Genomic DNA, 23895 nt, shown 5'->3' with positions numbered 1-23895 from the left:
CTTCTCTAGGGGCGCCTGGCTGGCTCAGTCAGTAGAGCATGCGACCCTTGATCTTGGGGTCGTGAATTCAAGCCCCGAGGTGGGTGTGAAGCCTACTTAAAAAAATTTCTCCCCTGTGTCCAACGTATTTTTACTTTGGTTAAATTTTAAGTATTTTTTTTCCAAATATAATAAAAATATATCCTGGACGTGGTTCCCTGGGGCGTTGGGGAGCAGGGCTAGAAGGGGGCACGAGGAGTTTCTAGGATGTATTTGTTTTTACCATTATTGGTGCATTGGCTCATAAATTCAATTTATGATCTGTGCGCTTTTCTGAAGGTATTTATACTTCAGTAAGGAACCCAGCACACTCACTGCAGACCTGTTGGGAGAAACACAGAGAAGTAAAAAGGCTATAGGAGTGTGGGACCGCCAGAGATCGGCACTGAGGGCCTTTTTGCTGGTGACACTGCTTTTTACATGAGGCAAAATCCTTCCCACTGATACCACCGCGATGCAGACTGTACCCTTCATCCTCGTAAGAGGAGGGAAGCTGCCCCTGGGAGTTACATGAGGCTTAAGGACCAGGCTTCAGTAACTCCATGCCCAGGGGGACTGGTTGGAGAAGACAGCAGGGTTGCCATACTTTCTCGCCGGCCAAGACTCTCTCTCCCTGATCTGATCAGGCTCACCTGAGTTCTTTCGCTCAAGCCTCCCACCCTGGGCTCCCCGTGCCTCCCCTCACACGGTCCGGTTCCAGCAAGAATCCTGCTAGGTCGGTTTCTCTGGAATGACCCACCCTCCATGTCTGCTGGGGTCCCCCGCCCTCCCCCACCCCCCTGGGGTGGTGTCTGATCACTCTGGCTCCCCCACCAGCTCTTTGGCTAGGAATCCCCACTTTTCCTTGTATTTGGAGTTGACTGTTGATCTCATGGTCATGAATTCAAGCCCTGCATTGGGTGTGAACCCCACTTAAACGAAGGTTCAGATTTGCCCATTCTAGACATTTCAAATAAATGAAATCACATGATGGCCTTTGCACCTGGCTTTTTTCATGTCATATTCTTTTTTAAAAAAGATTTGATTTAGGGGTGCCTGGGTGGCTCAGTGGCTTAAAGCCTCTGCCTTCAGCTCGTGTCATGATCTCAGGGTCCTGGGATAGAGCCCCACATCGGGCTCTCTGCTCGGCAGGGAACCTGCTTCCTCCTCTCTCTCTCTCTGCCTGCCTCTCTGCCTACTTGTGATCTCTGTCTGTCAAATAAATAAAATCTTTCAAAAAAATGACTTAAAAAAAAAAAGATTTGATTTATGTATTATTTGAGAGAGCGAGCATGTGAGCACAAGTGGGGGGGGTAGAGGGGGTGGCAGGGACAAACAGACTCCACGCGGAGTACAGACCCCCATGCAGGATTCCGTCTCAGGACCCTGGGATCATGACATTATGACCTCGCAGAGTACAGACCCCCATGCGGGACTCGATCTCAGGACCCTGGGATCATGACGTTATGACCTGAGCTGAAACCAAGAGCCCGATACTTAACCGCCTGAGCCACCCAGGTGCCCTAAGGAACCTCATTTTTAAAGATACTTTTCTCAAAGGCCAGTGGGTAATCCTAGCTTTATTTTCCATCTCTGTTAGGTCCATTTTTTTCATGGTTGACGGGCTGGTCTTTATTGAGCGCCTGCAACACTCGAGTCTTGGTCTAGAATTAAAAGTAGCCCCTCCCCCCACCACTGCCCCTCACTCAGACCCCAGACTGCAGGGACATGGCCCTCCCTCCGTGTCCTGGGGTTTGCTGTGGATCCCCGCTCCCAGTCTCGCCCGAGCCCGTAAGGCTCCCGCCACGCTGAAGGCTGCACGTTGGAGGAAGCTATCTACCCCCAGGACACAACGCGCCTCTCCCCTTGTGAATTTCATCGTCCCTGCCAAGAGTGGGAGGAGGCCGACCCACCCCCGGCTGCCCACACTCTGCAGCTATCGAGTTCTCCCTCCGTAAGTGCTCAGTGTCCTCAGTCTGAGAACCGAGTAGTCCCAGATCTGTGTCCGTGGCACCTGGAACTCAGCCAAAAAAATGATAGGCTCTTTGTGCTTCTTTGCAAATGCCAAGTTCCGATGCTCTGGATTTTCCCAGGCCATCTGAGTTAGGAAGACTGATGCACCATTTTGACTCCGTGTCGGGACCATCTGTCCCTGGCTCCCGGGATCCGCCAGCCTGCTGGGCCCGGCCAGGAGGAGGTGGAGTGTCGGGCCGTGCCCTTCCTGGCTCTCAGCATCAGCGCAGCAGCCACCTGGCACCCAGGTGCGGCTCCTCCTCCGGGCCATCCTGCTGCATCCGCCAGGGGCCTGCGGTTGGGAGAAGTCAGCCCGTAAGCCCTTCTTGAGGACTTCCGTGCACAGACCCGTGATGACTGCAGTTGGGGGACGGAGACAAGAAGACAAAAGAAAAGAGGTGTTCTGCGGCGTCTTACAAGCTCCCCGCAGCTCAGAGGCACTCGCCCGGCCTGGCCCGGCCCATTTTTTGGTTGGCTTCCAGTAAACAATGTCACTTAACTAATTAGTCTGTGAGCTTTGACAGGTGATCACTTGGTTCCCCGTTCCATTTCGAAAGTGAGTTCTGGCGAAGGTTGCTGGGATTATCTGAGGATGCCCTGAAGGAGAAATGACATCTTAACTCATTTTCAAGATGCTGGTCATGTGGCCGTGGCCAGGACCTCAGGACGGTGAGCAGAGACAACCAGGAACTCTTGCTTTGGTTATGGGCTCTCCTGTCGGATGCGCGAATTACACCCCTTGATGCCCGGAGACTTAGGGGCACACGTGCGCAATTAGGTTACAGTGTCCCTGTCCCCTCGCCCCCAGCTCCCCTCCTCCGCCCCAGCTGTCCGTTGCTTAGATAACCAGGGTTGTGTCTGGTAAAAAATCGAAGGGTTTGACCTTCAACAGGCAAGCCTCCAGGAAAGGGGAATTTCTATTTTTAGGATGTGGATAATGAGCAGCAGGGGTGAGCGAGGCCCCCTCCAGCACCCGCGTCTTCGTGTAGCTGGACTAAGTAGGGCGTCCGTGCCCTTCTTTTGCCCCCTAAGCTACTCCCCCACCCCACCCACCCCCCACAAAGGGCATCCATCTAGGGAGGAGGAAGCCTGAGCGGCTTCAGGGTTTGGATGAAAGAGGACAGGGACACATCCCCCCAGGTGGCCACCAGGGGTCAGTGGGGCGCCTCCGGTGGCCGTTCCCAGAGGCCGGGAGTGCTTTCTCTAGGGTCTGGGTAAGAAGGCACTTCACCTTCCCCTGGCAGACGAGGTCCACCCCCAGGTAGGAGGAACAGCCCCGGACCCCCAGCGCAAACGAGATGTCTAGCTTGGGAGTGTGTCCAGCCTACTGCCTGTTTGCTTTGGGAACAACCCAAGGACACATCTCGCTGATTGAGAGATGTGAAAGTGGAAAACATTGCACAACAAAAAGCCCCCGGAAAACTGTGGACACACCCATCCCCTTGGCCTGGAAGCTGCCTGCTCCACATGCCTGCTCCCCCCACGCCGAAGTGCCAGGGCCCTCATCCTGACTCCCGTAAGTTTTCCTTTGGGCGACTTGCCTAAGGTGGTTCAATATGGTTCCTCTTCCCTCGGATGCCCCAGGTCTCTAAACCAGGACAAATGAGCGAGGGGCAGAGCTGGGTGGGGTGGAGGGCTGGCTGCAGCCTCAGAAAGGGACATTCTCTCCCCTTGCCAAGTATCCAGGATGTGGGGTTGGGCACTGGACATCAGGCCAGAGGCTGCTTTAGGCCCAGACCGGAGCTGATGTCAGCGACAGCCTGTGGAATGTTCCTAGCCACGATTTTCTGTGCGGCTGGCTGGTCTGGGGCAGCTTCACCGGACTGCCAGATCACATGATGCGAGCTGAGAGGGCCACACATTTCCTTTGGGTACCCAGGGGGCCCGGGCCCTGGGGCAAACCCTTCCTGCAAAGCCGAGTGGGGAATTCTGCCAGGCCCAAAGAGGATGGGTTGGTCCGCTTCCCAACCCTTCCTCAGGTGAAAAGTTGGGGTTTTGGAATCCTGGATTACTATGTTTAGCCAAGATGCCAATTTCTCTCTCTTGGGTAATTTTCAAAATTGGAAACCAGTGGTTTTTTTTGTTTGTTTTTTTCCCCGTAGGGACCTCTACCCACAAAGTCGACAGAATCACGTGTTGATGCTAGCAAAAATATTTTCACCTCCACATGACAGGTGCTAATTTGGGGGAAAGCAAGCTCCGGTTTGCATTCACTTGGTAGGGCTCGGGAGGTGGGGAAGGTCAGAAAGTTCTGTGGCCCAGATGCCTGGGTGGATGGAGGCCCTGCTCAGCGGGGAAACTGCTTCTGCCTCTCCCTCTGCCCTGCCCCCACTTGTATGCTCTCTATCTCAAATAAATAAAATCTTGAATAAAATGAAATAAAGTTCTGCAGCCAAGAAAGGACACAGTTTCTAGCCTTCATTTCTCTATCCGTGGCCGGCAGAGTAACAGCCCCTCAAATGTCCAGGTCATAATCCCTGGCACCAGTGAATTGGTGACCTTATATGGCAAAGGGGACTTTGAGGAGGTTTAGGAAGCCCTACATTAAAGCTCTAGAAGGGTGAGATTACCCTGGATTATCTGTGTGGGGCCAGTGCAATCAAGGGTTCCTAAGAGGAAGAGGGAGGTAAGAAAATCAGAGAGACAACGGGGGAAGGAAAAGTCAGACAGATCTGAAGTCCCGTGCTGCTGACTTTGGAACGAAGGAAGGGTCCTGAGCCAAACAACCCAGGTGGTCTCCAGAGGTTGAGCAGGTGGGGCAGTGCAGCTCCGCTGATCCATCTGAGACTTGTGACCTCTGGAACGGTAAGATAGTAACTCTGGGCATCAGTGAGAACCTAATTCCCTAACACACAATTTGGTTTTGTTCTTCCAAGGGCTGGGGAACAAACCCATCTTCTCAGAGAGCCAAAGACACCATAAGTCAAGGTGCGAGGTGAGATCTGAAAGTCGAGGGAGTGGTGTGCAAGCCTGCGCGTGCAAGGAAGTGTGGCAGCGGGTGCAGACATAAACAGCTCCCCCCAACAGACTGCACCCTGACAACGCAGGGAGAAGGGTCGGTGCGCCTTCTAGACACCCCTCTCTTCTAACACCCGCATGAGCATGTCCCTTTTTTCAGGACACCTCGTATCAGCACATTTGTTTAAGTTGAAAATGTGAAACATTAAAAAAAAAAAAAAGTAATACATTAATTCACACTAGAGTCCTAATGACTCCTTGGTTTTTCCTCCTAGAGCAATTTGCATTTGCAAAACACCAGTCCCACAGAAGGTCATGCAGACCCTAAGGGACAGATTCAGCCAGATCTTCCACAGGGAGAAGGCTGATGAAAGCAGAGATGGGGTGGTGCAGGGTCTAGCCATGGAACAGCAAAGTTTGCCCGCCAACCATCAGGGCGGGGACAGAGGCCTGGGCCAGATCCTTCCCCACGGCCCCAGACCCCGCCACCATACTGGTCCTAGACTTGGGCCTCCAGGTCCTTGAGACCGTAGGTTTCTGGGAAGCCCTCATTACAATGACGCCAAGAAACTAACAGGATGGCCTTCAGCGGCTGGGCAGGCATCAGAAGTGAGTGGACTGCTGGTGGCCCGAGGGCTGCTCCCTGGAGGAGGCTCCAGGAGGCTAAGCTAGAATCAACAGCTAGAATGGGCAGGCCTGCAGGTGAGGGAGGAAGGCAGAGCCCAGATAAGCCGCAGCAAGGAAACCCAGGACGACGAGGAGGCCATGCAGAAGGCAGAGCGAAGCGGACCGCACCACACGCCCAGAATCGATGAGCCACCGCAGAAACAGAAACTCCGAACACTCCCTGCGAGCAGCCAACCAAGAATCCTGCGTGACCAGTCTGCCCTCCTGGATCGCCACCTGCGGCACACCCCACCCCCTAGCCTCCCCCCCCCATCCCCACACCCCCCCACCCACCCCGCCAGATGCCTGGCAGGGTCATCAGCATCTAGGAAACTCTCAGAATGGAAAGCCTCACCTGGGGCTGTGGGAGAACACGAGTCTGCAGAGCAGTTGGCAGGCCGGTCACCTCCCTTCCCTGCTCTGACAGCCTCCTGGGGAGCAAGGAGTCAAGGTCAAGAGAGGCCTGGAGGCTCTGGAATTCGGCTTGGGAGCTGAAACCTCTGGGGAGGGTGGGTGGAGACTACTTCGGGGACCGGTGGGATGGCGGGAATCCTATCCTAATAAAAGCCAGTCACTTGCCATCTGGCGGCCTTGGCTCCAAGTTTCCAGAGAGCTGGTGCCAGGCACTGTCGATTATTGCTTTTTCACTCTGAAGAAGAAAAGGGGCTCTCAGGTGTGTCTCCCTGGGGAGGGGGCTGTCCCTGGGGAGGAAGGGGGTGGCTGGGAGAGACGGAAAGGGGGGGGCTTTTCCACCTGTGAGACAGGTATTACTTCAGGCTGAGCTACCCAGTGGCAATCAGGTACGGTTCAGGCCTGAGGCCAGACCAGCGGTTCGGACCTGCTGGGCATGGGGGCTGATGCTTAATCAGGACTTGGGGGAGGAAGCCTGGAGAGGGCTTCAAGATGTTTCCTCTTTCTCTGGGAGACCCTGCACAGCCGGACCATTGGGGCAGCTCTGTAGCAAGCCACCTACCGGGTCAAGGGCTACTCAAACATCAGTGAGAAGCTGGGGTGGGCTCAGTCTCCCAGGCGGTGGGGCAGCCCTCCGGGGTCTGCCGGGAACTGGTTGGCAGATTGGGCAAGACCCTTCACCTCCCCAGGGTTTCGGTTCCCCCAACTGTCAAAGGGCCACAAACGTCCTGTTCTTGCCCAGTTCCCTCTCTTGGGCCTCCCATACTGATGCGTGACTTGCTGGAGACAGATACGGTTCTTTAGAGAGAGAGGCTGGAGGTCAGTGCGTGCCTGGAGAGACAGAGCCTGGGAACCAGGAGGCCAATGACAAGAATGGGGGGGGGCAGAGCAGTGACCGTGGAGGTGAGGGGGGCAGGGGAAGAGGCGGCATGGAGCACAGAGGAACCATTGTGCGCACTGGAATCGGGGCCAGAGGGCTTTGCCCGTCACCTCCCTCCCACTGGGCCCCGGAGGCGGGATAAAGAAGCCAGCAGGCTGCCCCCCCTCCCCTCGCCCCCAGGCTTTCTGGTCAATCCCGCCCCCCGCCGGGCCCTGCGCCTCCAGCGGCTCCAGCCTGGGGCGCTGGGAGAAAGAGAGGGACCCTGGAGCAGGCGAGATTTCTCACCACGCACTCCTGCACGGCCAGGTCTTCCCTTCCCTGTGCCTCAGTTTCCCACCAGACTCCAAGGTTTAAAGCGGCGGCTCTTCGGGCCTGATTGCTCTCCCGAGCGGGGGACAGGGGAGGCTGCCCTGGCCTTCTCCGCAGCTACCTCCCTCCAAGGCTGAGCTCTCGGGGAGCACCGCCCCGCGTCCCGCGTTTTCCAGGCGCCTAATCCAGGCTTCGACCGCAGCCTTCACTGGAGAGGAAGAGGGGAGGGAAGGAGGAGGGGAGGGTGGGCTGGATCCGGCCCTCGCGCTCCCGCACGGAGCCTCCTCCGCCCGCAGCCGCTCGCGTCCCCGCATCGCGTGACCACGGCACTGCGGCTGCCGCGCTGCAAATCCCCTCCCCGTGCCGGATTCCTGGGGAGTGGGGGCTGGGGGCCCGGAGGTTCCAGACCGCGGCCGCGGCGCTGCGACAGGGGGATGACGCTGGGGCGTCAGCTCCTTCCCACCTTGTTCTTAGTTTTGCGGAGTTTCTCGACCCTGGAGCGCGTCGCTGAGTCACCTTTCCGGAACGCGCTCGGGACGCTCAGGACCCAGCCTGGGCCGCCCGGGGGCCGCGCCAGACGGAAGCGCGCACCACTGTGACGCGCGCCGAGCCCCGGGGCCCCGCGCCCGCGCGTCCCAATCCCGCGCCGCCCCCCTGGCGGGGGACCTCGGACTCCGCCCCCCAGGTGCCGGGTAACCGCGCCGCACTGCCCGCCCCCCCCCCCGGTAGAGACCCCACGGAGGCGTGCCCGAGTCCCGGCGCCGCGGGATCTGCCTCTTGTGGATCTCCAGGGGCGTTGGGAAGGGCGAGGTGTGTGGGGGCTGGTGGCGGCAGGTGCGGGCGCGCGAGCACGCGGCGGTCTGGGCCCGGACCACCCCCGCCCCTGCAGGCGGTTCGGCCTTTTCTCACTAGGGCCCCACCTGGTCAGGTCACCCGGTCGGCTTGGGCAGCGCCCTCCTCCGGGTCTCCGCAAACAACCCCCCAGGGACTTAACTCGAGTTGGTCGCGGACACGTTCAGGTCAGACCCTTGCCCATGACACGTATCTGTCTGTCTGTCTGTCTGTCTCTCTCTCTCTCTCACACACACACACACACACACACACTGACACACGCGTCCCCGTTTGTCTGCGTCGGGGTGAAGACTCCAGGGACGCCTGCCTCCTCCCGCTGAACCAGTGGAAGCGGCGGGGGCCACTCCCCGGCCGTGTGGCTCTCCGATCCCGCCAGGGACCCTCTACACCTTGTTTACACCGCCAGGCTCCCCCTCTGGCGGGTGAGGGGCGCGGGCCTGGGTCGCCCGCTGCGGGGCAGCTTCTCTCGCCCAGGTGAGCCTCGATCGTTTCCTCTGGGGAAAAGACCCAACTTTTAAGGTTCTTGACAAGGCCCCCTCCTCCGGACCGCAGTCCCCCGGCGGGTCACCTGCCTTCCCGGGGTAGGATAGGGAGGGGGCGCCTGGCTGCCTCGGGCTCGGTGGCTGCGCGGCCGAGCTGCGGCTCCGCAAAGCCAAAAATAACCCTCCCGGGGAGAACGGGCGCGGCTGGAGAGACGCCGCGGCGCAGAGGAGGGGTACCCAGGCGGGTCCGGGCCTCGGGTTCCGGCGGACTGGGGCTGGGGCGCGCCAAGGCGGGGGGGGGCAGCCTGGGGTCCTCCCCGAGCGTGCCGCTCCCACTCGAACTCGCCCTCGCGCGCCCGGGACGCTGAGCTCGCGGCGCGCCGCTCGCGGCCGGACCCGGGGCCCCGCGCCTCGCCGACTCCCGCCCCGCGGCGGCGCCACCGCCTCCTCGCGGGTCGCCCAGTCCGAGCGGCGGGCGCGCGTGGCCGCGTCCCGGGACCCCGCCGAGCGTCTGCGCGTGGCCGAGCCGCGGGCGCTGATTGTGCGGGAGGCGGCGCGGTGATGCCGCGGGCGGGCGGGCCCAGGCCGCGCCAGGCGCCGGTTCCACCCTCGCAAGCGCGGGGAGCGCGGGGTGTGGCCAGGCCGGGGCCGAGGCACAGCGCCCTCCCCGCACCGCGGCGCCTGGCGGCGAAGTTGAGCTGAAAGTTTGAGGCCAGAGGCGGAGAGGCCGCGCAGCCAGCATCAGTCCGGCGCCCCGGCTGTCGCTCAGACGTAGGGCCGAGCGCGGGGCGAGCCGAGTTCCGCCCTAGGCCGCTGTAGGAACGGAGGTGCCGCCTCCCCGGCAAACCGGACCGACTGGGTAGGGCCGCCCGCCCTGCCTTCTCGCCGCTCGTGGCTCCTGGGCGCCCACTCGGCGCTCCGCTGAGGGAGGCGGCGACCGGCGGCGGAGCTCGGGCTCAGGCCCCGCGCGACCCCGGCGCTGCTCCCACGAGCGAAGGGCGCGTCCCGGCGGCGCTGCCGGGCTTTGGGACCCCCGCCGCTCTGGAGCTCGGGGTGGTGGCCCCAGCCACCCGGCCGGCTCGGGGCGGCGATCGCTTCGCGCCGAACTTTGTGCCCCGCGATGTCCGCTCCAGTTCTGGCATTTTTACGCCACTGGACCCCCCTCCCCCTGGCAGTCCCGGGCCGGGTGAGGAGCTGGTGCGACCGAGAGAGCCACGGGGCTCTGACTCATCGTCGGGCCGGAACCCGACGCCCCTGAGAGGAGAGCCCCCAGGAAGCGACCTCTCGGCCCTGCGGGTGGGGGCTCAGTTCTAGGACGGGAGCGCCCTTGGTGGCACCAGACCTCGGCTCTCGGGACCCCTCGGAGGACTAGGCGATGCCGGAGCGCGCGGCTCCCCGAGCGTGGTCCGAGGATCTAGCTGGGCGCTCCCCAGCTCAGGGGGCTGCTCCGGACTCCGCCAGCGCCGTCTCCTCTCCCTCAGATCCCGCAGCCGCAGGGGATGACGCGGATGCGTCCACGGCCCCGGCTCCGGGCGGGGAGGGCGAGCCCCTCAGCCGGCACCGCGACGCCCGCCTGGGCAGCAACGATAAGGAGCTGAAGGCAGGAGCCGCCGCCACGGGCAGCTCCCCGACAGCGCCGGGGCCGCCCTGGCAGCGGGAGACGCGGGTCGAGGTTATGAATCCAGGTTTGTGGGGTCCCGGTGGGGAAGGTCTGGGTGGTGAGGGGGGGGTCCCCTTCCTCCCTTGCCAGGAAGAATGGCCGGAGTCAGCTAGGCAAAAGAGGGGCTGGACAGTAGAAACACTTTTTCCCTAGGAGGCCAGAAGCGGGCCCGGCCCTAGAGAGGGATTGGGGCGTCAAGGGCACGGCGCTCCCTCCCGGAGCTCCCCACTGGAAGCCGCAGCCTCCTGCCCGGCTCGGTTGGCTCGCTTACCCGGGGATTTCAGGCCCCACGTTTCCACCCCGGTACCCCGTTGCGATCCGCGGCCCCCTAGCGGCCGTTTGGGGACGTGGCCTTTTGGGGCTTGTTTTTCAGCGTGCGGCGCCTGGAGCCTGCCCCGGCCCTGCCGCGTGCTGGTCCTGTTAAACCCGCGCGGGGGCAAGGGCAAGGCGCTCCAGCTCTTCCGCAGCCACGTGCAGCCCCTGCTGGCCCGGGCCGATGTCTCCTTCACGCTGATGCTCACTGGTGAGTGCCTCCCCGAGGGGTAGCGGGGAGCATCCCCTGCCAGGGCCCCTCAGATGCCCTGTGGCCACCCTGTCTCTCCGCAGAGCATCGGAACCACGCCCGGGAGCTGGTGCGGGTTGAGGAGCTGGGGCGCTGGGATGCGCTGGTGGTCATGTCTGGGGACGGGCTGATGCATGAGGTGAGCCCCCCCCCCCCCGTTGGGGCTGGGTGTGGGTAGTGGGGGGCCGTGCTACCTAGGCTGACCCCCTGCCCCTCACACCCCCTCCCCATGTTCCAACAGGTGGTGAACGGGCTCATGGAGCGGCCGGACTGGGAAACTGCCATCCACAAGCCTCTGTGTAGCCTCCCTGCTGGCTCCGGCAATGCCCTGGCAGCTTCTCTGAACCATTATGCCGGGTGAGAGCCCAGGGTCAGAGTGGGCCTGTTTCCCCTCAGTGCCACTCTCCTGCCAGGTTTTCTAAGTCACCAGGTACTGGCGTACCCTTCACCATCGGTTCTGGGGTCCTCTCCGGGTGACTCCAGCTGGCTGCCTCCACCTTCTCCATCTAGGGACCCAGTGTTCCTCTGCACGCCTCAAGTCCCCAGGCAGAGGAAGGGGAGGGCAGGTGAGGCCTCCTGCCCGGCTCCCTCTGACCTCTCTCCCCTGCAGCTATGAACAGGTGACAAATGAGGACCTCTTGACCAACTGCACGCTGCTGCTGTGCCGCCGGCTGCTGGCGCCCATGAACCTGCTGTCGCTGCAGACGGCCTCGGGGCTTCGGCTCTTCTCTGTGCTGAGCCTGGCGTGGGGCTTCATCGCCGATGTGGATCTGGAGAGCGAGAGGTTTCGGCGTCTAGGGGAGATGCGCTTCACTCTGGGCACCTTCCTGCGCCTGGCGGCCCTGCGTGTCTACAAGGGCACGCTAGCCTACCTCCCCGTGGAACGGGTGGTCTCCCAGGGGCCCGCCCCCGCTGCTGTGGAGCGGCAGAACCAGCAGGGTCCCACGGACGCCCACCTCGTACCCCTGCAGGAACCAGTACCCCCGCACTGGACTGTGGTCCCGGAGCAGGACTTCGTGCTGGTGCTGGCGCTGCTGCACACCCACCTGAGCAGCGAGATGTTCGCCGCCCCCATGGGCCAGTGTCCGGCCGGCACCATGCACCTGTTCTACGTGCGGGCAGGCGTGTCTCGGGCCATGCTGCTGCGCCTCTTCCTGGCTATGGAGAAGGGGAAGCACATGGACTACGACTGTCCCTACTTGGTGTACGTGCCTGTGGTTGCCTTCCGCCTGGAGCCCAAGGACGGGAAGGGTGTGTTTGCCGTGGATGGCGAGCTGATGATCAGCGAGGCGGTGCAGGGCCAGGTGCACCCAGACTACATCTGGATGGTCAGTGGCTGCGTGGAGCCCCAACCCAGCCAGAAGCCACAGCAGGGAGCCCCTCAAAGAGAGCACTTATGACTGTGGGCCTCGCCGTGCCTTAGCCTCCTGGTCAACTCGGAGCTCAGAGCGCTGCACCTTTTCCCAGGCCTGGAGGGCCTGTCCATAGCTCGTGTGGTGGGAAGGAGGACCCCTGAAGACGGTGGGAAGGTGGAGGCTGTGCTTTGGAAGGACAGGCTCTGCCTACCAAGGGCCAGAATGAGGCTCTGGGCCAGGAGCCTGGCTGGCTGGCCCTCCCTGCCTGTGGAACCCACTCCCATTTTGTTTTTGGGAGCCCAACCCCATGAATCAGATCCAAATAAAGTGACATTCCCAGTGTACTGGTCTTATCCTAGGCGTTGGGGAAGCAGTGGGGTCTCACTCCTGCCAGGGTTCTACAACTTCCCATTAGCAACGCCCAGGGGTGGGCAGTGGATCGGCACTAACTCCTGGTGTCATTTCTGATGGTGGGCACAGGACCTGGGCTGCCTCCGTCTGTTGTTGTTGTCATCTGTTTTAGCAGGGGTTAGGGTCCTGCCCCAATGATTAAGCCACCTGTGGCCTGGGAGAAACTGGGGGACTCAGCCAATGGCCTACCCCATGTGGAAGACAAACTCAGAGCCAGGATGTCTTACCTGGGGCCGCACAGCCAGCTGGCCTCAGTGAAGGGGAAAGGTCTGATTTCAGGGGCATTAGGAAAGTGAGCAACAAAACCACAATGGAGGCAGTTGTTCCCTCCTGAAAGGAGTCTGTTGTCCCTCCAGTGAGGGCTCTAGGGCTCCCCCAGCCTCCTCTACCCGACCCTGCCAGGTCCTTGGCGGGGCCGGGGTTGGGGGGTAGAAGTTAAAAGGAGAAAGCAGGGAGGGGCCGATACCAGGTCCCCAAACTGGAAACCATTTTGGCTTAAAGGCCAGGCCAGGTGCTTCAATGCGGGCTCTCCCAGAGCCCAGAAGGCCCCAGGGACCACAGCCGCTGCTGGCAGATAATGCTGGAAACCAGTGCTGGAAAGATGGAACACAGGCCGTCCCCACAGACAAGAGCGCTGACCCAGTGAACGAGACCCCGGTCTCCCAAGCCCCGGGACACCCATGACTGCCAAGGCGGAAGGTGCACGCGCAGACCGGGCAAGGTAGAAGGCGTTGGTGGCGTGAACCTTCTTGGCCACGGGTCTTGCCACCCCCTGGGGAGGGATGTATGGGATGCCCCAGAGGGGAAGAAAGGCGACGGAGCCCAGATGAATGGCAGAGGCAGGTTTAATGGTGCCACCTAGTCTTTTTTTGTACATTGTAATGAGCCAAACAAAAAAAAAAATGCAAGTAAAAAAAAAAGTTTAATCACACAGCACTTTATACAGACATCTTAAGCAGTAGGCATTCACATCTCCACATGAACAACGCACTGGGAAGCACAGCCCCACCAGTCACTCTGGATGTTTCTCAAACAAGATACCGACTCGGGGCTCCAAATGCCGCGGCCCGTGGCGCGGCTCCGTCCTCACGCGCTGGGCGGTTAGGGCACAGCGCGGGTGCGGAGCCAGCTTAAGGCGGACAAGACGCATCATGCTTTGGCTTCTTTTTTTTTTTTTTTTTGTCTTTTTTTTTCTAATAAGAGTTAATATCTTTGCTTTTGAGATTTTCTTTCAACCTTAAATATTACATACATACACCAAAAATTACATAGCTGCGATGTGCTCAACAGCAACCTCTTAACCTGGAGCTTCACATTATCAAAAGCTTAGAAAACCTGTAAACCTCTGGGCCTGTCTGCGAGGGCGGACAACCCCTGCTGGCCGCCCCCCTCCCCTCAGATCGAGCCTGCAGTTTGTAAGCGACCAGAGGCCGCATGGGGCTGGCTCCTTCCGTGTTCAGTGAGCTGCAGCCGCCTCCCAGGGTTAGCATTTGACAGTGGGGGGTGGCAGGGTGTGCGGAAGAGGCCCCGCACCGGCCCGGCCTCCTCTGCGCTGCTGCTCTGCCTCCTGGGGCCCTGGGGTGCGGCGGAGGCCGGAATGCCAGAGCAAGGCACCTACCGCTGTTTTTCCAGCAGCTCCCCGGTCCTCATTCCGTGTCACATGTGAGGGGCACCGCCTTTCCTGGGTATCCCCCCTGAACCCAGCCTGGTCCCAACCTCTCTTAGAGAGCAAGTTCAACAGGCCTGAGAGTTATCCTGGGGTCTAAATGGTCCAGAGCAGAGCCAGGAGTCGGTGACAGCAGCTACAGCTCCCCAGCAGCAGGGGGCCTGGGAACAGGGAAGCTATGGGGGCACGGGAGAGGTTGACAGGGGTGGGGGGGGGGCTTCTGGCGCAACCCACACTTCATGCAAGGCACGGCCACTCGTCCTGCTGCTGGGCTGCCCGACACGTGGACCCCCACAAGAGCCCTCGTGTCAGGCCCTAGGAAGACCCTACCTCCGACCCGAGAAGGGGGCGGCAAGGGAGCTAGTGCCGGGACCCTCTGCCTGGGTGGCAAGTGGAAAATCAGCAACAGGTTTCAGATCCTCTTTGCCACTGAGGGCCGGCCTGTTGAAAGATTGCTTCGGGAAAGAAACGGCAGCATCTCAAGAAACTTCTTGCACTTCAGCATCAAACTCACCTTGGGGAGAGGGCAACCAGGGGCTTCTGCATTGGGGACAAAGGAAAAATTGGGAAGACGGGCGATTCCAGGGGAGGGAGTGAGCAGGCAGCAGCTGACCTCTCCCCACGAGATGTTCCTTGCTCGAGGTGGGCGGCTACTTGTCCTCTGTACTCTCAGGCATGCCCGCCTCTAGCAGAGCGGCCCGGAACTGCGTCAGGACACCCCGGATGCTCTTGATGAAACCCTTGGAAAGTGGGAAGAGCGGGAAGCCGATGTCGGGGTAGCCGCTCTTCTCGGGCAAGAAGCTCCGGTAGCTCTTTCTCCGCTTCTTTGGTTTGACGCTGGGTGGCACCGGGGCGTCAGGCGCTGCCTCCGAAGTCTGGTCTGTGCGGTCCCTGCTAGCTGAGGCCAGGCCCTGGGCGCCGCCCTCCGAGTCTGAGCCCTGGGAGGCCTCTCCGGGGCCCAGCCCTCCGTCCTCAGGTTCTTCTCGGCCGTAGTCAGAGAGCTCGGCCACGGCCGGCGGCTCTGGGGAGCTGCTGTCCTTGGGGATTCCATTGGGCAGTGCCTGGGCCCTCTCCAGCAGGGCATGGGTCTCCAGCCAGGACTCGATGCGGTTCACCAGCCGCCAGCCACCCGTGCGGAAGTGCTGCCGGATCTCCTGCTCGAACACCTCCGGGGGCCGCCGCACCAGCTGGGTCATGGACTGCACCACGCGAATGAGCGCCATTTCGTTGTAGCAACGACTGTTCTCGTACCCCTCCTGCAGGCCCCGGTCGCTGTCGAAGCCCGCTTCATTGTAGTACGGTTCATTCACCAGGATCAGACCTGTCGGGGAGGGGAGCCCATGAGAGCTGGCCTGGGGATCCCCCGAGGGCGGCCAGAGCGACAGGCAGGAGGTGGGGGACATAAAGGCCAGAGTCACTGGACCCTCCAGCAGTTTCCCCACCAGCGCCCCCCACCCTGCGCACTGTACCTTGGATGGAGATGAGCACCTGCAGAAGGCTGGACTTGCTCGTCCACCTCTCTGTCCCCTGAAACACACACACACAGCACGATCACCTCTGCCCCAGACGCCTACCCCCGACCCGCTGTGCTTCCTCCCTGGCTGGCTGGCGCCGGACTCACCTTTCCGATCCAGGTGCCCAGGAGGCTGACGCACACTTTCCCGTTGTCATACAGGTTGGGGTTCAGGCGGCCACTGCACTGGGAGAGGTAGCAGAAGTGGGGGGGCACGGCTGGGTAGATGTTGGGGAGCTGGATGTCAAACAAGTAGAGGCCATCCTCGTAGGGGGTACGAGTGGGACCCTTGATTAGGGCCGAGAAGAGGTCCTATAGGGAGGGAAGGCTGAGGTCGGTGGGTGCTTCTGCACATGGTGCCTGCTTGGATCGGGGGCAGGGGTGTGTGCGTTGGGGGCGAACAGGACCCAGGGACTCCAGACACCACCAGCTATGGAGAAGCTAAAGGGAAACACCCCTGTGTGGGCCTACGCAGCATCTTTCCACTCTGTGGTATTAATGGAATTATCCCAACTTGCTTTTACTTCACCAGGTGTTTTTCATCATAAGTCATTACTTTCTTTTTTTTTTAATCCATCTTTTTTTTTTTTTTTTAATTTTATTTATTTATTTGAGAGACAGAGGTCACAAGTAGGCAGAGAGGCAGGCAGAGGGAGAGAGGAGGAAGCAGACTCCCCGAGGAGAAGAGAGCCTGATGCGGGGCTCGATCCCAGGACCCTGGGATCATGACCTGAGCCGAAGGCAGCGGCTTAACCCACTGAGCCACCCAGGCGCCCCCATAAGTCATTACTTTCAATCTGACTCCTTAAAACAGCTGCCCTGAGCCCCGCCCCCACCCAGGCCAGCAACAATTACAACTAGTTAGAAGATGAAAGAACATTCCAGGGTGGCAAGGCTTCACTTGCTTTTAGGGAACCAGAGGGACAAGGGGATCTGGAACTCCTGTGGCAATGCTGGCAGACCACCAAAGAAACTCAGGTCACTCAGTCATTGGGGAGACTCCCTACAGATGTTCGAGATCTGTGTCAGGTGTGGGGGCGGAGCCAACTGCAAGCAGTGAGGCATGTGACACTGCAGGACGTACAGACAGCGAAGGCGGAGGGCCGACTGGAAGGACAGAATCCTCTCCTGCATGTTTTTATCGGTGTCACCCTGCGGGCCTCTAGATAATGCACTACTTCCCTGTCCCTCCAAGTGAGACTTGGAAAAAATGCTATTCCCTTCTCTCAGCAGAGTTGAGACAGGCTGGAATTTTCAAAAGTTTTACTAAAACTCAAGAAAAAGCAAACGTGTCATTAAGAACCCTGAGCAGCCAGGGTGGGGGTGTGGGGGGATGGGGTGCCTGGGTGCTTGGCATTCAGGAGGGCCGGTGATGGTGAGCACTGGGTTACATACAACTGATGAGTCACTGACCTCCGCCTCTGAAACTCATAGCGTAGCCTATGTTGACTGAATTTATTCATGTATTCATTTACTTACTTATTTTTTTAAAAAATTGTATTTATTTATTTGACAGACAGAGGTCACAAGTATGCAGAGAGGCAGGCAGAGAGAGGAGGAAGCAGACTCCCCGTCGAGCAGAAAGCCTGATGGGGGGCTCAATCCCAGGACCCCGGGATCATGATCTAAGCCAAAGGCAGAAGCTTCACCCCACTGAGCCATCCAGGCACCATTAACTGAATTTAAATAAAATCAAGGGGGCGCCTGGGTGGCTCAGTCATTAAGCATCTGCCTTTGGCTCAGGTCATGATCCCAGGGTCCTGGGATCGAGCCCCATGTTGGGCTCCCTGCTCGGTGAGAAACCTGCTTCTTCCTCTCCCACTCACCCTGCTTGTGTTCCCTCTCTCACTGTCAAAAAAAAAAAAACCCTAAAATGAAGAGAAAAAAGAAAAAAGACCCTGAGCGGTCCCACCCTGGGGCCTCCAGCCTGCTGCAGGCAGGGCCAAGCAGCGCCTCTCTTCCATTCTGTGGCCCCTCTGACCAGGGCTGGGCGGCAGCTAGGGCCGGGGTCAGACTCAAGTTCAGTGTCTTGCACAACGCGCAGCGCCCAGCAGGGCCTCGGTGCAGGTGTTGACTGAATGAGGAGCCGGGCCAGGCTTGCCTGTGCCTGGGCCGCAGAGAGAGGAGCGGAGAAGGCAGTGGGACATGGCCACGTTGGGCAGGACTAGCCTGTAGCCAAAAGAGAAGGAACCAGGTCACGAGGCACCCAGATCAATAGGTCTCAAAAACGAGCCCACTGAGCAAGAAAAGCAAACTGCAGACGATGCGGACAGTGCTGGACCGCTCACGTGAGATAAGTCACAAAACGATGCTCTGGTGACACAGGACAACGTGAACATATATACAAGGTCTTCTGCAGGGAGACCCACAAACTCCTGAAGTCATGACATGTAGGGGCCGCGGAAGGACTGGTCAAAGGCACCATTAGCTTTTTCTGAGACGTTCTAGTATTTCAAAAGAATGGTACTCAGGTATTAACTGTGTACTTTAAAACGAACTTTTAAAAGGAGGGGGAAAAGAACACACCGTGTGGTCTAGACACGGGCCGGGGACTCCTGCCCCCGGCCCCCGCCCCAGCGGAGCCCGGCTCCCAGCCCTATAAGGAAGGGGTGTGGGCGGCCTCTCGGGCTGCGCAGTCCCGGGGCTCCAGGTGCCCAGAGCCAGCCGCCTCCACGGCACCAAGCGCCCACGCCAGCAGGCCCGCACCTGCCTACCCCGAGCCCACTCCAGGCTACTTGCCATTCTGTCCTCAAAGGTCTTGACCATGATGCCGTCAGGCAGCGAGGTAGCCAGCAGGGCCATCTCCTTCCGTACCGTGCTGAAGAACTTCTTGGCTTCCGGAGGCTGGAACTCAATTTTCTTAAAAGAGTGATTTGCTAGAAGGGGAACAAAGAGGGGTCAGTCCGTCATGGCAAGCCCTGAGCGCTCTATCTGGCTGCCGCCCTTGGGACGCGTGGGCCCGGAGGGAGCAGCTGCTGGGTCTGCTCCCCAGACAGGCGACTGTAAGCCCACAGGCTGCGCACCCACTAGCCTGGCATCCGCGCCAGTGACCACACCAGGGAAATGGCTTCCTCCCCTCAGGCGGCAGCTGGGAGCAGGGAGGGGACTGGCACAGAGAAGGTGAACTCACGGGGCGCGAACTCCAGCACTGAGAACACCTCGCCCTTAGCACTGGTGAAGGTGACACCAGGCTTGCCGCCGCACTGCTGGCAGAGCACGGGGGTCTCGCTGGGCCACTCGGCCTTCACAGGTGACTGCCCTTCGGGTCTGTCCTCCTTGTGCTCTGTGTCCGGCACTGCCTCCATCTTCTCCTCCTCCGCAATGGCCACATTGTCCAGCGTCTTCTTGAGATTTTCCTGCAGTTTCTTGATGTCATCTAGAAACTTCTTCTCCCGAGTGGGTTTCTCAGGCTCCACTGTGGGGGAGGTGGGGGAGCCCGTCAGAAGCTGCTCCACGGTCATGTTCTTGAGGCTCTCCAGGATCTTGATGGCCTCTTTCAACTCCCGGAAGCTCTTTGGGGGCCCGTCCTTGCCGGCCTTCTCCATCAGCCCCGCCACGGGGGCAGCCATGGCCACAGCCCCCTGAATGGCGGCTGTGGCAGCCTCTTCGCTGATCACCACCCCCTTGTCCTCCTCGGGGGCTGCCGGCTGCTCGGCGGGAGGGATGGGGGGCTCCTCGATCTTGGGGTGCTCGTCCTCCACCAGCCCGTTGTCCGTCTCCCAGCTGTCGCTGTCATCTTCCCACTCATCCGACGACGCCCCGCTGCTGCTGCCTTCCACCGAGTCATAGTCTGACTCCTCGATCTCAGACTCGATGTTGTACAAGTGCTGGGGGCAGAGGGGCACAGGCAGCTCAGAGAGGCTCTCCCGGGCTCTAGGGCAGACCCCGACCCTGAGAGCTGGCGGTGCCGGGGTGCACTGAGGCCTCAGTGGGCCCCCTCCAGCCTTTCCCCGCTTCCTGCTCTGGACTCTGCTGTTGGCCCTCTCCGTGTCCCTGGGTCTCTGGAAGGGGCCTCTGCCTGCCCCACACCCGCCCGCAGGGCTTGAAGCCCCAGCCCGCAGCCAAGGGCTGTTCTGGACTCCTCTGCCCCTGTGTATACTGGCCACCATTAGCCCTCAGTGGCAAATCCAACCCCGCCCCCAGAGGATTTGGGGCAGCCCCCTCTGTGGCTACTAACATGCACTAGCAGTGGGAGGTTCAGCAGAGCTGGACTGGGTCGCATCCTGTTCCCGTGTTCCTGGAACAGCCGCCCAGACCAAGGGGTGAGCCACTCCCTCCCGCACCCCATACAGGGGCCAGGAGAGGGGCTGGGAAGGGAGGATCAGCTCAAAGGGGCAAAGAAACAGTAGCTAGAACAGCTGAGCTGGGACTGGGACGCCACCTCTGTTCCTTTCTCTTTCTGATCTGGGCAAGTTTTCCTAGAAATGTTGGTGGGAAAGGCTCTGTCCTAGAGCAAGCAAGCTGTACTTCTTAGCATGGGGAGAGGGGGACGCAGCAAACCCAGGTCTGTGACAATCTGCACACACCCGGCAACCTGGGGAGCCTTCCAGGTGGGGCAAGACTCGGGCCAGCCGTGGGCAGCCCCCCTGCTCCCCTGCCTCCCGCCCCCACCCCAGCACGCGGCATGTGATGCCCCCTTCTTCTGAGGCTCTCCCCGAGACCCACACACCCAAAAGAAGAGACCCTCACCAGGAAGATCTGTGAGCCTGTCCTCCTGTTCCTTGAGAAGGGACAGAGGACAGGCCAGGGCTCCCAGCCCAGCTGCCACAGCTGTGAGCCAACTGGTGTGGGTCCGGGCCGGGGCTCACCTGGGGCAGGATGATAGTCTTCGAGTTGTCGGCCCACACCACCTCCACCTTGCTGCTGACGTCCACACGGGCCACTTGGCCAACCGACGGCTGTGGGGCAAATGGGGCAGGGTCAAGGGAGGAGCTCTCTGGGGGGCAGGGAGGGCCAGAGCACCTCCAAAAGGGAGCTCTGGCAATGGGTGACAAGGGTGAGGCGATGAGAAGGGAAGGGACGTGGGTGCCAGCCAGAAGCTACACGTGGTGAACAGCTCAAGCGTGGGACCCTCTGGCTCCAACGTGGGCAGTCACGGGCACAGACCCCTGTAAACGCCCTTCCTACCTGCAGCATCTGGTCTCACCACATTTCCTGAAACTCTCAGGATGGGGTTCCTGCCACGGGACTTTTGTTTCTACTCTTCCTCTGCTTGGCCCCAGGCAATGTTCCTACCCCCTCACCAAGGCCCATGGTGAGGCCATGGACGCCCCCTCACCCAGCGGGTCCCGCGCCCCTACGGCACTCAGGACCAGAAGCTGGAGCCACCGGGGCTCAGGGAGCAGCTACATGAAGTCTGACCCTGACTGTGACTGGCAGGAGAAACCCTGGGGAGGCCTTCAGGCAGCGGCCCTTGTGGGGAAGACACTGAAGGCAGCCTGGGAGCCCAGAGGACTTCCAGATCTGGTCTCCTGGGGCCACCTGGTGGCACCTCCAGGGACTGCAGATGCTGGACGGGATATGGAGAGACAACCCCCCCCCACCAACTGGCGGGTAGCCCCACCTCATCCTCCTTGTGAGGAGCTCCGTCCTCGGTATTGCCAATGCGGATGACGATGTCGGTGGTGCGGAACCGGAAGTCGGGGTGGTCGGCAATGTCGTAGACGCTCACGTCCTCCTCTTCTCCGATCAGCTGGAGGACAGGATGGGTTGCCACGAGTGCAGGGGCCACGCCCAGTGCACCCCAAAGACGCAGGGGCGCTGCACACACTCACCTCCACGTCATCCCCGCTGGGCCGCAGCTTGAACCACTTCACCATGCAGGTGCGGCCCACGTGGTCGCCAGACTGCACCACACCGTAGACAGCGGGATCCGGACAGCTCTGGACTGGGGAACCAGAGCAGAGAACGTCTCAGGAGCTGCGCTGGTGCTGCCCACCACCCCTGACATCCCCACCGCGGCAGGGCACAGAGCCCCGATGCTCCCTGGCTAGGCTGGGGGAGGCCAGAAAAGGCTGTCCCAGTCCTTGAAAAAGTGAGTCACCTTCCAAGAGGGAGTCTCCTCCCTGCCCTGAGACCTCTGGCCCATCCTTCCCAAGCCCAGCCCAGGCCCTCGGCCAGGCGGCCTTCTAGAGCGGGCGCTACCTCGTTTATCCACCACGAAGTCTCCGGGGCAGAACTCGTTGTTGTCCAGGTGGTGCACAGGGAAGAGGTCGTTGGAGCGAATGTTGCACTCCACGGAGCCGTCCTGCCACATGACGTCTGCCGAGGTCATGGTGGTCACCACCTCCACGGCCACCCTGCGGGTGCACGGTGCAACCCGCCAGCCAGGCCGCACGAAACGGGCGGGAAGAAGACAAACAGGTCCCTGTGTGCTCACCTACACCCTCCTCTGAGAAAGGTCTCACTGGGGAGAGCTCGGCGAATGTGGTCCCAGAGGCCAGACTCGGGGCCGGGGCCACTACGCTACCCGCCACCCCCGCTCCCGGATCTCTCCTTTCCACCCAGGCCAACCCTGGGCACCGACGTCGCCTCAGCTGGGCACCCCCGAGCCTGCAGAGGGCTCGCAGCCCGTGTGCGTGTGCGTGCACGTGTGTACGTATAGGTGCCAAAGGGACGGCCTCAGGCTGGACCCTCGGCCAGGAGGGAGAGGGTGCCCTCCAGGTTTACCTGTCCCCTGGCTTGAAGTCACGAGTGATTTTATTCTTCTTCCGCTTGTGTTTTCGCTTTAAGTTCTTGATCGACAAGGGGATGCTCTTCTTTCTGCTCGTGCCGCTGCCGCTCTGGGAGGAGGTGGTGGAGCTGGCCGAGGAGGTCACCGAGCTGGTGTCGTCCGTGTCGTCAGCAGCCTCGTCATCCGCGTCCTGCTCTGCCGAGTGCAGCCTGTCGTCCCCGCCCTCCTTCAGCAGGAAGGGGGGCAGCGGCTCACCCGCATCCGGGGCCTCCTCCGAGCCCTCGTCCTGCATCTCCACCGGGCTGGCGGACCCATCGGGCGTCTCCTCGGGGCTGACGGACCCTGCTTCGCTCTTGGCTCTGGCCCCTCCTTTCTTTGCCGGGTCCTCCGTGGAATGGTCTCTGGGGCACTGCGCGTCCGGGGGGCAGGACATAATCCTCACAACCTGCTTCTTCAACAGGCGCTTCACCTGGGAGGGCAGAGCAGGGAGGACGGGCGCTGTGGAGCCGCAGGGCCAGCACGGCCCCCCCCGGGCATGGCGGACACCCAGGGGGCTCGGGGCGGGGGGGGCCGCTATACACACCTAGGTGGCCTGCAAGGGTGATCAGGGCTGCCCCCCAAGGCCTAAAGCACAGACTGTCCTTCCTGGCTGTGGAAATAGCTCAAGGCCAGTTCCTCAAATGCCCACCGATCCCAACCCCAAGGACATACCTTCTTGGCCATAGAGCCCTCCCCCTGGGCGCAGTGTTTTTCTGGACATTCACAGGCAATCTTGGCCGGCTCTACCTTGGCTGGGAAGACATACAGACAGCGCTCCCCCAGCTGCCGCTGAGCATGGTCAAAGCATCCGAGACGCTTCACCCTGGGAGGGAGAGAAGTGGGAACTGGGCCACGGCTGATGTCAGCGCCCCGCACGCCACCCTCAACCTCAGCTCCCCTATGACTCTGGCCCAGAGACCTGCTCGGGCGTGCCACTGGGGCTGCTGGGGGCACGCTGGGGCCACTCACCTGCCTAGGTTTTCCTGAGTAATGACAGAGGGCGGGGGGCTGACGCTGTCCGTGCCCCCTGGACAGAAACTCTTGGTAATCCATGTGACCTTGAGCTCTACAACCTGTACCTGGGGACGGTGGGTGGGACAGGGCCTTAGTCAGCAGCTGAACAGCTCTCAGTCAAGCAGCTGCCCAGAACCCACCTGACCTCCAGAGCAGGAAGAGGGTCGTCAGAGTACAGCGCCCCAAGCAGGACACCCCCAGAGCAGGCTCCACTGGTAACTACCACAGCCTCACCCCAGGGACCCCCACCACGTCAGGGCCCAGCGGATCTGCCACTCGCCACCTTGCTCTGGCGGGGTCGGTCAGGCTGGGGATCATGTGCCTAGCAGTCACCCCATGAGCACACCCTGGCTTCCCTTTACTTAGAGCCCTTTCCGATCAAAGGGCTAAGGAGTAGGGCTTAGCCCTCGGAG

General features: G+C 60.8%; 2 protein-coding genes and 1 long non-coding RNA gene across 8 annotated transcripts in view; 1 reads left to right on the top strand and 2 right to left on the bottom strand.

The window, feature by feature from the left end:
- Nucleotides 1–1580: 1580 nt before the first annotated feature.
- On the bottom strand, nt 1581–8400 carry LOC106005481. Of its 3 annotated transcripts, none has more exons than XR_006608344.1 (4): nt 7719–8400; nt 7232–7463; nt 6011–6864; nt 1581–4828 (listed from the first exon to the last, which is right to left on the bottom strand). It is a non-coding gene; the product is annotated as an uncharacterized LOC106005481 (long non-coding RNA). The 3 variants fall into 3 exon arrangements; XR_001178856.2 differs by having other exon boundaries at nt 6011–6086; XR_006608345.1 differs by having other exon boundaries at nt 6011–6304; nt 7232–8400.
- SPHK1 (sphingosine kinase 1) lies at nt 6925–12510 on the top strand. Of its 3 annotated transcripts, none has more exons than XM_004748843.3 (6): nt 6925–7252; nt 10071–10274; nt 10623–10772; nt 10856–10950; nt 11053–11168; nt 11422–12510. In XM_004748843.3, the coding sequence occupies exons 1-6, from the start codon at nt 6931–6933 to the stop codon at nt 12209–12211; spliced, it is 1677 nt and encodes a 558-aa protein (XP_004748900.1). In that variant the 5' UTR covers nt 6925–6930; the 3' UTR covers nt 12212–12510. The 3 variants fall into 3 exon arrangements, with proteins under 3 accessions (XP_004748900.1, XP_004748901.1, XP_044941793.1); XM_045085858.1 differs by lacking the exon at nt 6925–7252 and adding an exon at nt 9280–9448; XM_004748844.3 differs by lacking the exon at nt 6925–7252 and having other exon boundaries at nt 9272–10274.
- An 894-nt stretch (nt 12511–13404) lies between these two features.
- UBE2O (ubiquitin conjugating enzyme E2 O) overlaps nt 13405–23895 on the bottom strand; it is a 57347-nt gene continuing 46856 nt past the window's right edge. Inside the window, exons 7-18 of one of the 2 annotated variants that reach the window (XM_045085857.1) lie at nt 23438–23547; nt 23216–23291; nt 22426–22898; nt 21901–22055; nt 21531–21643; nt 21320–21448; nt 20565–20654; nt 18887–19583; nt 18496–18632; nt 15865–16068; nt 15713–15770; nt 13405–15564 (exon numbers count right to left, since the gene is read on the bottom strand). In XM_045085857.1, the coding sequence (XP_044941792.1) occupies nt 14894–15564; nt 15713–15770; nt 15865–16068; nt 18496–18632; nt 18887–19583; nt 20565–20654; nt 21320–21448; nt 21531–21643; nt 21901–22055; nt 22426–22898; nt 23216–23291; nt 23438–23547 (2913 nt within the window). In that variant the 3' untranslated portion in view covers nt 13405–14893. Of the gene's footprint in view, nt 15565–15712; nt 15771–15864; nt 16069–18495; nt 18633–18886; nt 19584–20564; nt 20655–21319; nt 21449–21530; nt 21644–21900; nt 22056–22425; nt 22899–23140; nt 23292–23437; nt 23548–23895 lie in introns of both variants that reach the window. The other variant, XM_045085856.1, reaches the window with a different exon arrangement.

The sequence above is a fragment of the Mustela putorius genome, unplaced genomic scaffold (genome assembly GCF_011764305.1).
Source record: "Mustela putorius furo isolate JIRA1106 unplaced genomic scaffold, ASM1176430v1.1 tig00000873_pilon_pilon_pilon, whole genome shotgun sequence".
Taxonomy (NCBI): domain Eukaryota; kingdom Metazoa; phylum Chordata; class Mammalia; order Carnivora; family Mustelidae; genus Mustela; species Mustela putorius.
The sequence above is the reverse complement of the archived record's forward strand: the minus strand, read 5'-3'. Positions and strand labels throughout refer to the sequence as shown.